Source organism: Gymnodraco acuticeps, unplaced genomic scaffold (assembly GCF_902827175.1).
Source record: "Gymnodraco acuticeps unplaced genomic scaffold, fGymAcu1.1, whole genome shotgun sequence".
Classification (NCBI taxonomy): Eukaryota; Metazoa; Chordata; class Actinopteri; order Perciformes; family Bathydraconidae; genus Gymnodraco; species Gymnodraco acuticeps.
In genome coordinates, this window is record NW_022989942.1 from 1896372 (window position 1) to 1911521 (window position 15150).

At 44.8% G+C, this 15150-nt stretch overlaps 2 protein-coding genes across 2 annotated transcripts; one reads left to right on the forward strand and one right to left on the reverse strand.

Annotated features, from left to right (window-relative positions):
- The first annotated feature begins 279 nt into the window (after positions 1-279).
- Positions 280-4947, forward strand: ebna1bp2 (EBNA1 binding protein 2). Its single transcript, XM_034210086.1, has 9 exons — positions 280-542; positions 1196-1279; positions 1519-1691; positions 2513-2636; positions 2766-2855; positions 3093-3168; positions 3733-3829; positions 3918-4083; positions 4194-4947. The coding sequence occupies exons 1-9, from the start codon at positions 447-449 to the stop codon at positions 4239-4241; spliced, it is 954 nt and encodes a 317-aa protein (XP_034065977.1). The 5' UTR covers positions 280-446; the 3' UTR covers positions 4242-4947.
- Positions 4931-6707, reverse strand: fam183a (family with sequence similarity 183 member A). The gene is made up of 4 exons (XM_034210088.1): positions 6489-6707; positions 6146-6205; positions 5303-5406; positions 4931-5065 (listed from the first exon to the last, which is right to left on the reverse strand). The coding sequence occupies exons 1-4, from the start codon at positions 6613-6615 to the stop codon at positions 4970-4972; spliced, it is 387 nt and encodes a 128-aa protein (XP_034065979.1). The 5' UTR covers positions 6616-6707; the 3' UTR covers positions 4931-4969.
- Between the last annotated feature and the right edge of the window lie 8443 nt (positions 6708-15150).

The following is a 15150-nucleotide window of genomic DNA, read 5'->3' on the forward strand; positions in this document are numbered from 1 at the left end:
AACATTAGCCTGCATAATCAAAGTAATTTCATTTTCTTTCATTTATGTTATAAACTCTGTTTTGCACTTGAAATATGTCAATTTTACTCTTTGATAAAATCAATAAATTATATGGAAGAGTAAAAGGAGAAGTTTTATAAATATAAAGGTAATGCGATGACGACGTTTCTATGAAAACGTTCTTAACATATGATCGCAGGCTTGCAGCATTGACGCCCAATATTCTTGTGTATTATATTTATTTATTTGTATTTTCACATGTAGGAACCTTCCATCTAACAAAACGTTTCCACCGGCGGACTGTGTTGGTACAACACTCAACGCTGTTGCCCTGCGTCACTTCCTCCCCACGTGAAACGATTGGTACATGTGAGGAGAATTATCCACATTCATTTACTGCAGGTTTGTTCGCGTTAAAAAGCCGCTAAATCATATATAGTCATCTAATGATTATCGAGAGCAGCACAATGGAGTCTGAAGATGAGGAGTCTCTGCTCGGGCAGGAGTCCGAGGATGAGAACAGTGAATTATCAGACAGCGAGGTAAGAACTGTTGACATGCTAACATGGGCTAAAGCTAACAACCGTAGAACTAACTTACTGTAGTGAAACGTAAATGATACAAAATGTTAATGACACACACTCGTGTCTACAGTTGAGACGATAACGGTCACACTACTAGTATACATTATCTTTGAGCTTTGTTCATATTGTGTACACCTTAATGTACACTTTGCACATTCCCTGGTCCAAAATGTATTCCTTTTCTGAGCAACTTTATCCAACTCTTTCATCAAAAACTCGTTTATTTTTTGTATTTGATTTATTTTCATGTTTCACGTATGTAAACTTTTGCAGTACCTTCTCCCCCCCCAAATTCATTGTATGTGAAAATAATCTTACTCCGGTTAAACATATTGTGTATGTATGTTTATACATTGGCAATAATGTTAATGTAGAATAATACGTTTGATTGCACAACAGTTTATTAAAAAAAAAAACGTATATATTCATAATAATGTGGTTTTTCTCTGGACGTTTTTCCGTGTACGATGTGAGGGTCTAAGGACAGAGTGTGTCGTATTGTCATACTGATATTCTGTACAAACTGTGAAGACTACTGAGACAAATGTAGCATTTGTGATATTGGGCTATATAAATAAACATTGATAACATATATTTTTTGTTTTCTTTAGCTTCAAGAAGCCTTCGCAAAAGGGTGGTTGAAACCAGGGATGAACGTTTTGGTGGATAAAACCAAAAAGCATGTCAACAATGTGGTGAGTAAAATCATTACAACAAACCTAAAATGTTTGCATTGTTTTTCCAGCTTTTGCGTATTTCTATGGAATGTTAGTTACTAACTAAAGAAACATATAATTTGACAGATTTTATTGATGCTATAGTGAACATGTAAAAAAGGCTGGTTTGAATAATGAAATGCCTTAACATGGCCTACTTAACATGGCCTACATGTACATTTGCCAATACTCTGTCCTGTGTGTATGTTGTGATGCAGGAGGGTTTGAAACAATGCCTGGCTGGCTTCCGTAAAGACCTCCCCTGGGCGGAGAGGTTGGATATGACCAACCTGCCGGCTGAAGACGTTATTTACAAAGCAGAAGGGAAAAAACCAGCTGTAAAGATTGGAGATGTCAATCCAGATGATGATTTCCAGAGAGAGATGTTTTTGTAAGTGACCCTGCAATATATGTTGAAAGTTTGAGACTCGTAAATGGTCGACCGCGGGGGCAATGCTGGTAGATCGCGAGTCATTCATAAAAAATAAAAAAATCCAGCTCCATTAAAATAGACAAAACAGGTTTTGATCCCTCCTCCCTTGGCCTCCCTGCCACTTAATTGAGGAGTTTACTTGATTGACAGAAAAAGCGACCTATCGCTTTCCAGTCTGTTAACCCAGAATGCAAAGCGATACAAAATCAGTCAAGTGCCGAGAAAACTCAAATTAAGTTCAAGAGACAAACAAGAGACAAACAACAAAATGATTGCGGGACCGAGCAAGAAGCTAAAGACAAACCACTTCCACCCAGAATGAGAGGAAGAATATTTTGTTGTGATGTCACATTCAAAGGTTATTTGCCTTATTTGTAAAGCAAGCATCGCTCTGCCAAAGAAAGGTAACGTGGAGAGGCATTATCGGAGTGTTCACAAGGCATATGACAGCGACTTCCCTCCGAGTAGAGAAAGGTCATGTATTATTAATGAATCGTTTCATTAATCGATTATCAACTTAGTCGTTTGTTGCAGCCCTATTGTAGTTATCCCATGTATAAATAAAATGTGTTATTCAGCAACCCTTGCAATTTGGGATTTTATTTTTGTTTGGTAGACCTCGGTGAGCTGGTCATTTCAAAAGTAGCTCACCAGCCAAAAAAGTGTGGGCACCCCTGCTTTAGACATTTAGTTCATGTATTCACTCTAGTTCTGATGTTGACTGCCACAGATGTTACATTTTTAACCCGTTCATGAAAAATATGTGTGTTAATTTATAGCTACCGTCAAGCTCAGGCTACAGTACTAGATGCGTTGCCTCTCCTGAGCAAACATGGCATACCCACCAAGAGGCCTGACGATTATTTCGCAGAGATGGCCAAGTCTGATCAGCAAATGCAGAAGGTGAGCTAGTTCTTAGATTCTACACTTGAATGATAAAGGTGACATGTTGTGACACATGTAGTTAAAGCAACAGAAACCACTTCAAAGCTCATGATTCATTTCATTTCGTTTTTATGTTCCTTTGTCCAGATCAGGAAAAAGCTTATCTCAAAGCAGTTGATACTGGAGAAGTCGGAGAAGGCAAAGAAACTGAGAGAGCAAAGGAAGTTTGGCAAAAAGGTTGGTCAATGTTTTTTAATTATATTATTTCACTTATGAGTCTTTTTGAATACATTTTGAGTGCCTTTTTTTGTATACTTTTTATTTTTTGTTGGCTTTTACACTGGTTTGTAATTTTAACAAAAAGTATGCAAAACAGATGCTAGTCTGGCATAATGTCTTCATAAGGGGCTAATAGAGGCCACAGTTCTTCTTTTGGTGTGGAGAATTAACATAAACATCTTGATTGTGTGCCAGGTCCAAGTAGAAGTGATTCAGAAGAGGCATAAAGAGAAGAGAGATATGATGTCTTCTGTGAAGAAATTCCAGAAAGGTACGTTTATTTACAAGTGTTTTGTTTCACTGTAAAAATGAAAATGAATGTCATTTTGTGGGCACTGGATTTAAAAGGAACTGACGTTAAAGGTGGGGTAGGTAATTTTGGAGAAACCAGCTCGAATGCGCTAGAATTTGAAAATACACAGCCGGAAGAAATCAGCCACTTCCTTACAGAGCCCCTCCTCCAACACACAAGAACGCGCACATGACCAATGAGGGCACGAGATCAGTTTGTGCACAGATGGAAGGCTGACAGGCAGGTAGGCCATCCAGTTATTTTAGCCGGGCCGGCTCAGATGATTGGTCGTGCTTTTTACAGTACTACGGCTTCCACAGATGACATTTTTTAATGGATTTTTTGTCAAAGCACTTAAGATATTCATTGCTATCGGGATGTTAAGAGCATTCCATGGAATATAACAAAAAGTGTATCTCGAGCCGGTTTCTCAAACGTACCTACCCCACCTTTAAATATTGATGATTCTTAAAATTACCCTTTCACAATTTTCAAAAGTGAGAATGTTTTGAGTTTTAAGATTTCTCTTCATTCAATTACTAGGAATGACCGACAAACTGGATTTCTTGGACGGAGACCAGAAGAAGCCTAGAGAGCCTTCTCAGGCCCAAAACAAAGTGGCAAAAGACAACAAGAAGGGGTAAGGTGTAACATTTTAGCTGCCATTAACATTATATTTTGTAACTCTTCTTCACAAAAAGCTAAGTGTTTTACTGTTGTTTTGACAGCCCCAATGCCAAGAGGAAGTACAAGGACCAGAGGTTTGGCTTTGGAGGCAAGAAGAAGGGAAAGAAGTGGAACACCAAGGAGAGCCACAACGATGTTTCTGGTTTCCGCGCCAAAGTCGCTAATGCAAAGGGGGCCAAGAAAGGTGCCAAAGGAGGAAAACAAAATGTGAGTCACGTCAAACACTGCTGACTGATATAATAAATGCTGAGATATTGTCAAAAGAAAGAATGAGACAAACTGTAGAGATGCTCACATGTTGTTCAATCTGATTTCAGAAACGCCCTGGCAAATCTGTGCGCAAGAAGACCAAGTCTCGCTCGTAAAAACTGACTGAGGCGGTCAATTGGCTGGACTTGGACCTTGTTTCTAGGCAGGATTCCCCTCACCTGCTCACCAGTCTCTCCTCCACGTACATCATGAGACTTTAGGAGAACATGGACTTTAATTCTAAGCTTTTAGTAAAACACACCTCCGTAACATGTCTGGATTGATGTGGAGGACCCTTCATGAGACACAGAGAGATCCTGCCATATTGCTAAGGCAGCTAATTGAAGGACATGACTATCAAAATGGTCAACCCAAGAGTGGACTACATAAGTTAAAAAACAAGAGAACATGTATTTTCTTCTTTAGGGTTGTTAAAGGCCAATTGTCTTTTGGCATGATTTAAGCCTCTTTCTGTGATTACACCTCAGTGTGTACACCAGCCTTGACGCTGTCTGACTTACAGTGTGTGTGTGTGCTCTCTTCGGAGTTTGTTGTGTTCTGTTTTATTTTTTTCTAACTCAGCTTCTTGACTCATTGATTCTTTCATGTGACATGACATTTTATATATTGAGCGCCTGTTCGTTTTGCCCTTTCCTGTTCATTATAATGATTAGTATGTGATGGGCAAGGGTGATTCAAATAGACCTGTGCAAATGTTGTCCCTGCAAATGATTTTCCTTTGCTTGCTAAGAGGAAAATACACGATGTACCTGTATGTTTATAAACAAATAAATCGGAACATAGGTTGCTTATTGTAAGAGATTTTTATTCTTTCTCTCTTCGTCTAATTTGAAGCACGCATGGCCTTTTCCTGGTGTATGGTGACGTCTGTGCTGATTCTGGAAAAATGGAATCTCCTGTCATTGCGGGTTGATGGTATCTGGGGAAAAAATAATGGACAGAATGAGAATTTGATTAAGATCTGGAGATAAAGATTTAAATTAGTTACATAAGGCCAGGAAACGGATGGCCATGTTTCTGTGGGTTCTTTCATCGTTTGATCATACAAATAAATGATTCTAAATTCAAGAGGGCAGGCCTTCCGCTCACAAGGCCACCCTGATGTCCTGCAGTTTGGTTAATAATCATTTTAAATCAAAGCAATGTTTTCACTCACCAGTGGAGCTGACAGCCACCCTATCTCATGACTTTCCGTCAGTGGCATTGCATACTTCTTGGTGGGTTCTTGGTGAGCTTTGTGGAAGGCATCGATGAAGTCCGCTGGGGAAAATAAATGTACATAATCAGTATCCAGATGTACACAGTGATTGAGTTCATATCTTCTTTATCCTGTTTGGAAGAACATTATATTGTTTATCCAGAACACTTTTTGTTTCCTTGTAGTTATCCACCAGAGGGAGCTCCACAAATCATGTGAAACCCAGATTTGGCACAAAAAAGGGGGAATACACGTTTCGCAATTATGCCACATCAAGGTGGAACGCTCTTCCCACAACTGTAAAGGAAAGAAAAACTATACTTACCTTCAAAACCTCTCTTAAAGAGCACCTTCGGGGGAGAGCATTGCAAAACTGGCCCCGGTAATGGTACAAATCTCAACCTGTCGTTCAATGGACAGCTCCCCCCCCCCCATCTATGTATATACTCACATTTTAGACTCTGTTACTAACTGTATATCTGTAGACTTGGTATGTCTTAAATGTCCGGTTAGGATGTATTAGAACGAAATCTAAAATGAAAATTGTAAACAAGCAATCTGTATGTAAATAAACCACCTGTATGTAAATTGTAAATAAGCCATCTGTATGTCAAATATGTCTTATATGTCTTAAATGACATGATGAATTGGAAATGGGGGACCCTGATGTAAACAAGACGAAAGTCTTTCTCTGGTCTGCATCCCCTTAACAATTGTATGTTTTGAGCTGTACTGTACTGTACCCAATATACAAGCTGTTAATAAACTTTTCAATCAATCAATCAATCCATGTAAACTTACAGTTCTCTGCAATCACTTCTGTTGGTTTCCTTGACATGGGTTTGTCTGGCAGGACGTGTACTAAATGTAAAAACACGAGACAAAGTCAATCTCCCTTGCAATAATACAGGCTTCAGTTATAATTAACAACAGATACGTTGACAACAAGCATAATGGTAACAATTTAGTGCCCAATATGTTTATTCTCAATGAGTAATAGTAGGCCCATAAGCTATAACCATTTTGACGACACTTTGTCATTTCTCATTTTTTAACTAATCTTCATATTTCACATTCAGATCAGAAGTAGGATTGATGGACGGAAATAAACTATTGACTGACATACTTCACTTTTTGTACTTACATGTCCTGTGTGGGTTGATGCTGAACTCCGTGTGGAGTTTCTGGTATCTTTGCTCTTTCCGGATCGTCTCAACGTGAATTGAGTTTTGATGGACTATATCCAGCACCGGTTTCTCCTTTCCTGCCATTGTTTTTAATGTACAACAAAATGCAACTGATACCGAGAGCAGGGAAAACAACGAGGTTTTCAACGACGTTAAGGAGTTTGGACATTATTTCGTAACCTAGCAACTGTAAACACAGAGCCTGGCGCTGCAGTAAGCTGAGGCCACCACGCGGTGGAGCAGCACGTTCAGGTTTGGTCATTGTTGACTTTATATTTCTTTTTACGGCATCATTACTCTCCAACAAATTCTTTCGATAGCATTAGTTAGGCTGCTTCACAGATTAAGATTAACAATAACAAATATATCTAATCAATATGTAATGTGAGTTTATTGAAGCTTCTAAGCAGTTTATAAAGAAATGTAGATTATTCCTACCAGCTGCAACTTTAAAGTAGTAGGCCTACATATTAATGCATTATTTGAATTCCAGCTAAAATATACAGATTATTCTGAAATATACGATTGAGTATTTCGCTTTTGGTACTTATATTTGAAGTTCATATTTTTGTAAGATTTGACTCAGGTCAACGGCAAATGTAGGACTATAAGTTACAAAGCCTCAATTAAATTATTCTCTGTTAATGAGTAAATGATTTGAATACTTCTTCCACCACTGTGAATCAGCTACATAACAAAGTGGAAACTAACAAAGCAGTAGAGATACACTTTTTACACAGAATCTTATAATATACCTTTGTATGAAAGTGATTGTAAATGTATTTCTTCAGACTGAGAAAAAAACGTAAGTAAAAAAAACAGGAAACAATGCTCAAGACAATTTTTCTTTAATTTGTGCATCTAAGTAGGTTTTAATTTAATTGTTTAACTGTACTTGGTATATAAATAGAGAATATAATCAGTGTTGGATCAAGAGTTTACAGTAAACGAAACCAACATTTTCTTAAATTTGTGACCAGAACCACGGCATTTCTAGTTTTAGTCTCAGAGCTTTGCAGTCCTCCCACTGACTTCAGAAAAATGTATTCTTCTGAAAAAAAAGCAGATTTTCCTTCAAACGACTGCTGATTTGTACCTGGTTGATAGTTTCCTGAAGCTAACAAACCCATCAAAATGTAGTGGAAGAGCGCTGAATTAATTAATATGTTCCGCGAGAAAATGTAGCCGGACTACAGTGTGGTTTTAGTTTTTTTTTGCTTTCATACTGTATGTTCTCTTAGGATGACAGTTGAGGTAATTTTACTCAGTACACTCAGTACACGTCTGCTGTCAGAATATTTGAAAAATGCATATATTTTCCCTGCATGTGCACAAGCCTGCTCAAGTGCATTCATGTGTGTGTGCTGGCCTAACAGCTGTGAGCGTTTCACACTTACAAGAAACACACTTTTAAGAAAGTATTAAGCTACCCAAGATGACCAGTGACCTTGTGACCGTGCAGTGTGTGTCCAAAAGTAGAGTGGCATTTCTTCACATTGTCTTGGACTACACTTGACTTCCCCTGCTCTCAGCGGTGTCACGGATCACACATAAATAACAGTAGTTTCCCATCTTGTAAATAGTAGGCCTACTTATGGTTGAGTGGTTGCTGTTGGTCGCGCTGATATACTTTCAAGGCTACAGTTACAACCCTGCCTTTTACCACTTGTCTCCTCACATTTAATTTCCCTTTAATTTGGTTTTCCGCTTCTTCTTCTCCTGCAGCCTTTCTTCCCTTACACTATCTCCTCTGCTTTTGAGAGTAAATTTGCTCATTTGTTTTTATCTTTTTGTGTGGTTTTGTGTATTTGCTTCTTCTAACAGTTAGACACTTTAGTAGAGGTTGAGACATTCAGCTTTCGGTTTCCATCTCATAACCTAAATCAAGCTTTATTTGCCCTATGTGAAATATATAATTGAAACAAGTAATAACTGTAAAGCTGGAGGGACTTGAGAGGAAGATTGTGTAATTTCTGTGTGGGTGGGTGGCAAGTCCCCTGTGGTGTTTCTGTACCTATGTGAGGAGGAGTGAGCAATATGTATTACGGGAAGATGGGAGTGCTTGGGGTGTTGAGCTTTGTTCCCCGGCTCCTGTCACAGTGTTGGAACGAGTTATCATCAAGGCAGCTTTACAGTTCCTAAGGGTAGGTGCAGTCAAAGGCCAGTTTGTGAGTTTGTTCAAAATCCAGTGTCAACCACATGCCAGGAAAGGTACTGTACGTGGTGTGTGAGTTGATCCAATGAGACAAACTTTCCACTAACTATTTATCAATCCCCACTTCAGACACATAGCCTACTTACAGAAATTAGGAGACATTTGTACAGCAAGAAATGTTTGTTTGCAGCAGGGAACTAGTCTCCATCATCCCCTGAGTGGGAGAATTTTGTTTGCTTATAATGTGGCTGAGAAAATCATAATGACTGTCTTGTGTGAGGGGAAGTGTTCTATTTCGTCCCTACTGACCGCCAGAGGCGGTGCTTTAAGCACTGGATATGTCCATCGCGCGCATGCGCAGCTCGAGTACCAATAACAACAAAGTCACCTGTGACCCACGTGACACCGGCTATATCAGCCGGTGTCGTCAGAGGATCTGTTCCTTTCATCTTCTCGCTGCGCGAGGGTACCGTGGCTACATTTTTGGAGCCTACAGCATTCAGGTTTGAACGTCTGATCTGAGGGATTGCTCTGCAAGCAGCTGGCCGCGTGCAGCTTCGCGACTGACAGTCGGAGCTACGGGTCGTTAACACGTCCTCCAGGAGCTGTGGCCGGCTGTGCGCTGTGCAGAGCCTCGACAGACAGGTTGGTGTCAGCTTGTTGCTGGTGATGGCTGTGTCCCCGCACCCTCTCCCAGCCAAGTTGTCCTGATTGCTGTCTTATTTTTTGTTTGGCTTAGACTTTCTGGTGACGACAGTGTTCCCGCTTCCTCTCCCATAAAGTTGCCCTTATGCTCTTTTGAAAGTTCTGCTTGTGGCGTTGTGCCCGAGCTATCATTAGCATTTGAGTCCCAGCTTTGGCTGTGTCCCTCATTCAATTTAGTATGGAAAGCCCAGAGTGTCATATTTTAAACCCGTTTTTCGTTTAGATGCAGAGAGTAAGGCAAGTACTTCCTATTTCTTAGAAGCTATTATCTGGTCTTAACATGTGTGTTCTGACTTGGTCGCTTGATTGTTAGCAGCAGCCGCTTGGCTAACACCTTGCTGTTAAGCTTAACTATTAACTCAGCCGGTGAGGGCAGTGCTCCCGCTCCCGGTAACATAGGGTTTGATTGCAGTAGCGCTAGATCGTTGTATTACTGCTACTAGACTCCTAGCACTAGGATGATATGCAGAGAACATCTTCACTGCGGGTGCTGTGTGCTCCGCATGTGCGGTTACTACTGTAACCATGGCCTACGGTTCTATGCGGGCTGTTCTCTTTCTTAGTATCTAATTATCTGGTCTTAACATTGTGTTCTGACTTGGTTAATTGATTGTTAGCAGCAGCCGCTTGGCTAACACCTTGCATGTACTGTTAAGCTTAATTATTTAACTCAGCCAGTGAGGGCAGTGCTCTCGCTCCCGCTCCCGGTAAACGCATGGTATGGTTTCAGTAGCGCTATATCGTTGTATTTACTGCTCCTAGTACTAGACTCCTAGCACTAGGACGATATGCAGAGAACAATCTTCACTGTGTGTGCTGTGTGCTCTGCATGTGTGGCCATTAAGGAGGATTTCATCCTCCCAATATTATATTATCTAGTGGGCAGCCGTTTGGCTGACACTTTTAGGCACCGGCCACAGTTACTACTGTAACTAAGGTTCTAAGCCGTAAGTACTGGCCATAATTACTACTGTAACTACGGTTGCAAGCCGTGTAAGTACTGGCCATAGTCAATACCGTAACTACGGCTCTATGCTGTGTAAGTACTGGCCATAGTTACTACTGTAACTACGGTTTTAAGCCGTGCAAGTACTGGCCATAGTCAATACCGTAAACGGCTCTATGCTGTGTAAGTACTGGTCATAGTTACTACTGTAACTACGGTTCCAAGCCATGTAAGTACTGGCCATAGTTACTACTGTAACTACGGTTCCAAGCCGTGCAAGTACTGGCCAGAGTTACTACTGTAACTACGGCTCTATGCTGTGTAAGTTCTGGCCATAGTTACGACTGTAACTACGGTTCTAAGCCGTGTAAGTACTGGCCATGGTTACTGCTGTAACTACGGCTCTGTGCTGTTCTCTTCTTTAGAAGCTAGTTATCTGGTCTTAAACATGTGTTATTTGACTTGCTCTCGCTTGATCGTTAGCAGCAGCTGCTCGGCTAACGTCTTGCGTGTACTGTTAAGCTTCTTTATTTTACCCAGCTAGGTGAAGGCAGTGCTCTCGCTCCCGCTCCCTCTACCGGTAATGCGGATGTAGCTACATCCCTTTTTCTGTTCAGTGAGTAGTAGCACCGCTCTACTCTTCCCGTTCAGCAGGTAGCTGGTGAAGGCTGTGTTCCCGCACCCGCTCCCGGTTACGCTGCATCTGGCATTCGTCTCCAACTCAACCAGTGAAGGCAGTGTTCTCGCCCCCGCTCCTGGTAGACGCTGAACTGCCTCGTTTTTACGTTAAGCAGGTAGCTGGTGAAGGCTGTGTTCCCGCACCCGCTCCCGGTTACGCTGCATCTGGCATTCGTCTCTAACTCAACCAGTGAAGGCAGTGTTCTCGCCCCCGCTCCTGGTAGACGCTGAACTGCCTCGTTTTTACGTTAAGCAGGTAGCTGGTGAAGGCTGTGTTCCCGCACCCGCTCCCGGTTACGCTGCATCTGGCATTCGTCTCTAACTCAACCAGTGAAGGCAGTTCTCGCCCCCGCTCCTGGTAGACGCCAAACTGCCTCGTTTTTCCGTTAAGCAGGTAGTCGGTGAAGGCTGTGTTCCCGCACCCGCTCCCGGTTACGCTGCATCTGGCATTCGTCTCTAACTCAACCAGTGAAGGCAGTTCTCGCCCCCGCTCCTGGTAGACGCCAAACTGCCACGTTTTTCCGTTAAGCAGGTAGCTGGTGAAGGCTGTGTTCCCGCACCCGCTCCCGATTACGCTGCATCTGACATTCGTCTCTAACTCAAACAGTGAAGGCAGTGTTCTCGCCCCCGCTCCTGGTAGACGCGGAACTGCCTTGTTTCTCCGTTAAGCAGGTAGCTAGTGAAGGCTGTGTTCCCGCACCCGCTTCCGGTTACGCTGCATCTGGCATTCGTCTCTAACTCAGCCGGCAGTGTTCTCGCCCCCGCTCCTGGTAGACACTGAACTGCCGTGTTTATTAATCCAGCCAGGTGAAGGCAGTGCTCTCGCTCCCGCTCCCTCTGCCGGTAACGTGGGTGTAATTACATCCCTCTTTCTGTTCGGCGAGTAGCAGCAATGCTCTACTCTTTCCATTAAGCAGGTAGTTGGTGAAGGCTGTGTTCCCGCACCTGCTCCCGGCTACGCTGCATCTGGCTACCTACAGAATGGCTCATTCATGTAGCGCCTGTATGGCTTATTTTGAGCCCGAGGACGGCCACGACCGCTGCCCCTCCTGCCTCGGCCGCCTCTGGCGGTCAGTGGGGACGAAATGTGAGCATCTGAGGGAGGTTCTCATGGTAAACGCCTGCATGAGCTGTAGCTGCATGCCTCGGGCGCTCAGAGTGGCTAGAATCACTGAGGTGGAACGTCTGGCAGCAGCCACCAGACACCTCTCCTTGTCACATCCTCCTCCAGATCAATTCGGCCGTTCCCGGCGACTTGAGGGAGCGATGGCTATGTGTGCTCCCCCTAATAGAAGGACTAGAAACAGGCTGTCCTCTAAAGTGGATCGGCTAGCTGCCGATAGGGGCATGATGAAGTCGCCTCTTGGCCCTTCAGCCTGGGTCCAGTGTAGGGGCTGCTAGCGGGCCGCCTGTCCCCCCGCCCCCCCCCTTCGGTTGACGCCCATCCTTCGGTTGGCGCACCTCCTTCGGCTGACGCACCTCCTTCGGTTGACGCACCTCTGTATGAGGACGCCTTGCCGCTGGTGCAGACTCGTCGCCAGGTTTCGCTGGCCCAGTCACCACTAACGGAGGCATGTAGGAGAGTCCTCCGTAGCGTACCAGTCGAGCCAGGGGAGCTGTTTAGGTCAGCTGCCCTGGAGGCACTGGAGCGTGCCGCCCAAGCTAGTCAGACCAGGCAGCAGCTCTCGGGTCTTCGCAGACCTGTGCCCACTCCCAGCAGGCCCAGGGGCCGCTCTAGCAGCCTCACTCAGCCGCCGGATTACAGGGGTGGTCTGCAGAGGTCTTAGCGGCGCGACCCAATGACTTTCGTGCCCCAGGTCGCCCGCCTTCCAGGCGGCCTCGTGCCCCAGAGCCTTACAGGCACCCCCCAAGAGGCTCCAGGGGCCGGGGGGCTGGGCCCTGAAATCCCGGGGGCGGTCGTCGGCTGCTTTCCCAGCAGTAGCTCAGTTACTGGGCGGTCTGTACTTCCGTACCTTGGGTGGTTTTCACCTTAACCCAGGGGTACGGACCGCAGCTCCGGCCCCTAGCCTTCGGCTGGGTCTAATTGACAGTCGTCAGCGATTCGGCAGGGGCCCTAGCTCTGGCCCAAGAGTTGTCTGTCCTTCTGTCCAAGGACGCAATCAAGCTAGTAAGACCCTCTGCTTAGCCCAGGGGGTTCTACTCGGCGTACTTTCTCGTGAGCAAGAAAGTCGGCGGATTTCGCCCGATCTTGGACCTCAGAGGAATCAACAGATTACCGAAGGTGCTGCCATTCTATATGCTGACCACTGCATGCACAGGTGGAGTGGTTCTCAACCGTGGACTTGAGGGATGCCTACTTCCACGTGGGCCGGGCAAGATGGTGCCTTATAATGTGGCTGAACAGCCTTCACTTGGACGCCAAGTGGCACAGGCACAGGGAAGTCAGGGTGTCGCAGCATTGCCTCCACTCTCTGTCACGCTGGAGGGGCAGGGCCTATCTCCTAGTGGGCGGGCCCATGGGCGCCATCCCATCCCGCCAGGAGACCATCCCCATAGGTGCATGTCTCTCAGGGTGGGGTGCAGTGCGGCAGGGCAGGACCGTTCAGGGTCAGCGGTCTGCCCAGGAGAGTGCGCGCCAGGTCAACGTGCTAGAGCTTCGGGCTGTGCAGCTTGCACTCACGCACTTTCTACCACATTTGGGGGGCAAGAATGTGCGTGTTCCTTGGGGAGAGCATATACGTTGTTGCTTAGACAACAGTCCCTTCTAGATAGTGGACGTTCTCACTCCACTCTGAATTTATGTGGCTGCGATTTCTGCCCGACATGTTCGGGTCGACGGCGCCACGGCGGGGTGCCACAGGTCGGTGTCCCTCTTTATGAGAGGGGCTTTACGGCAGCGTCCCCCTAGCACCCCGAGGGCTCCGGCTTGGGACCTGCCCCTGCTGCCGGATGCCCTATCATCTCCTCCCTTCGAGCCGCTGGCCCAGGTGGGGTCTTAGGTGGCTGCCCACGAAGGCAGCATTTCTGCTTGCCATAGCCTCAGGGAAGCGAGTCGGGGAGTTGCATGTCCTCTCCATAAACAATACATGCCCGAGGTGGGACTCTCAGGCGTTGCCCTTTGGGCAAATGTGGCATTTGCCCAATCTGCGCCTCGGCGTCGTGGGCGTCTTGTGGCACATTCTCCAGTTGTCATCAGGTCAATGTCGCCACTCTCCATTCTTTGGGCGTGGTCCTTTTGCCGAGCTCCGCTGTTTCCAGTGGTGAGCAAGGGCTTGGATTCTTCATGACATTGTTGGTATAAGTCATCCAGTGCTTAAAGCACCGCCTCTGGCGGTCAGTAGGGACGAAATAGAACGATAGTTACGGCTGTAACTACGGTTCTATGAGTCCCGGATGACCGCCAGAGTTCCCTGTCACTCAGAATTCTTGTGTGCTCGCGAGAAGATTCTGGGAACAGATCATCTGACGACACCGGCTGATATAGCCGGTGTCACGTGGGTCACAGGTGACTTTGTTGTTATTGGTACTCGAGCTGCGCATGCGCGCGATGGACATATCCAGTGCTTAAAGCACCGCCTCTGGCGGTCATCTGGGACTCATAGAACCGTAGTTACAGCCGTAACTATCGTTGTGAAAGCATTATCCTGTATCCTGTCTTGAGGATTTGACTAAGTGACATGCCACTTGTTTTGTTGTCGCTAGTTTGACCACAGAATCATTTGTGTTCACTCCTGTCACTCACACTAAATATGGAAAACAAACAGTGGTATAAAACATACAATTTCAACACTATCCCTATATCGGATTCAATTCTGAGGCCTCCGAGGTATCCCATCGAAGTACTGGACCCTGCTGAGATTCTAATATTGGACAAGATCAGGCTTGTCCAGATTAGTATGGCCATACGTATAAAGTGAGCATGCACATATGCTATTTATGCTGGTAAAACGCCGCTAACGGCTCTCAGCACTTAGCTATGGATTAAATAACAATCTTTGTTTTAATTCAAGTTATTCTTAAATCCACTTAAGGACAATTCAGGGATTTTGCGTCACTGTCATTGGTGTCAAGGGCCTAGTAATTTCGAAATGTACCCTTGTCTATATCTTTCACACCTTTGTGGTACCTTTTAACTCCGATTGGATATTTTGGTTTTGTCGAGCCAGCTAAGTCA

Excerpts from the sequence above, each read along its gene's own strand:
- fam183a (XM_034210088.1), bottom strand. The coding sequence starts at position 6,615 with ATGGCAGGAAAGGAGAAACCGGTGCTGGATATAGTCCATCAAAACTCA. Across the intron at positions 6,206-6,488 it reads CATCAACCCACACAGGACAT|TACACGTCCTGCCAGACAAA; the intron begins GTAAGTACAAAA and ends TTTTACATTTAG. Across the intron at positions 5,407-6,145 it reads AGAAGTGATTGCAGAGAACT|CGGACTTCATCGATGCCTTC; the intron begins GTAAGTTTACAT and ends TATTTTCCCCAG.
- ebna1bp2 (XM_034210086.1), top strand. The coding sequence starts at position 447 with ATGATTATCGAGAGCAGCACAATGGAGTCTGAAGATGAGGAGTCTCTG. Across the intron at positions 2,637-2,765 it reads CTGATCAGCAAATGCAGAAG|ATCAGGAAAAAGCTTATCTC; the intron begins GTGAGCTAGTTC and ends TCCTTTGTCCAG. Across the intron at positions 4,084-4,193 it reads CCAAAGGAGGAAAACAAAAT|AAACGCCCTGGCAAATCTGT; the intron begins GTGAGTCACGTC and ends ATCTGATTTCAG.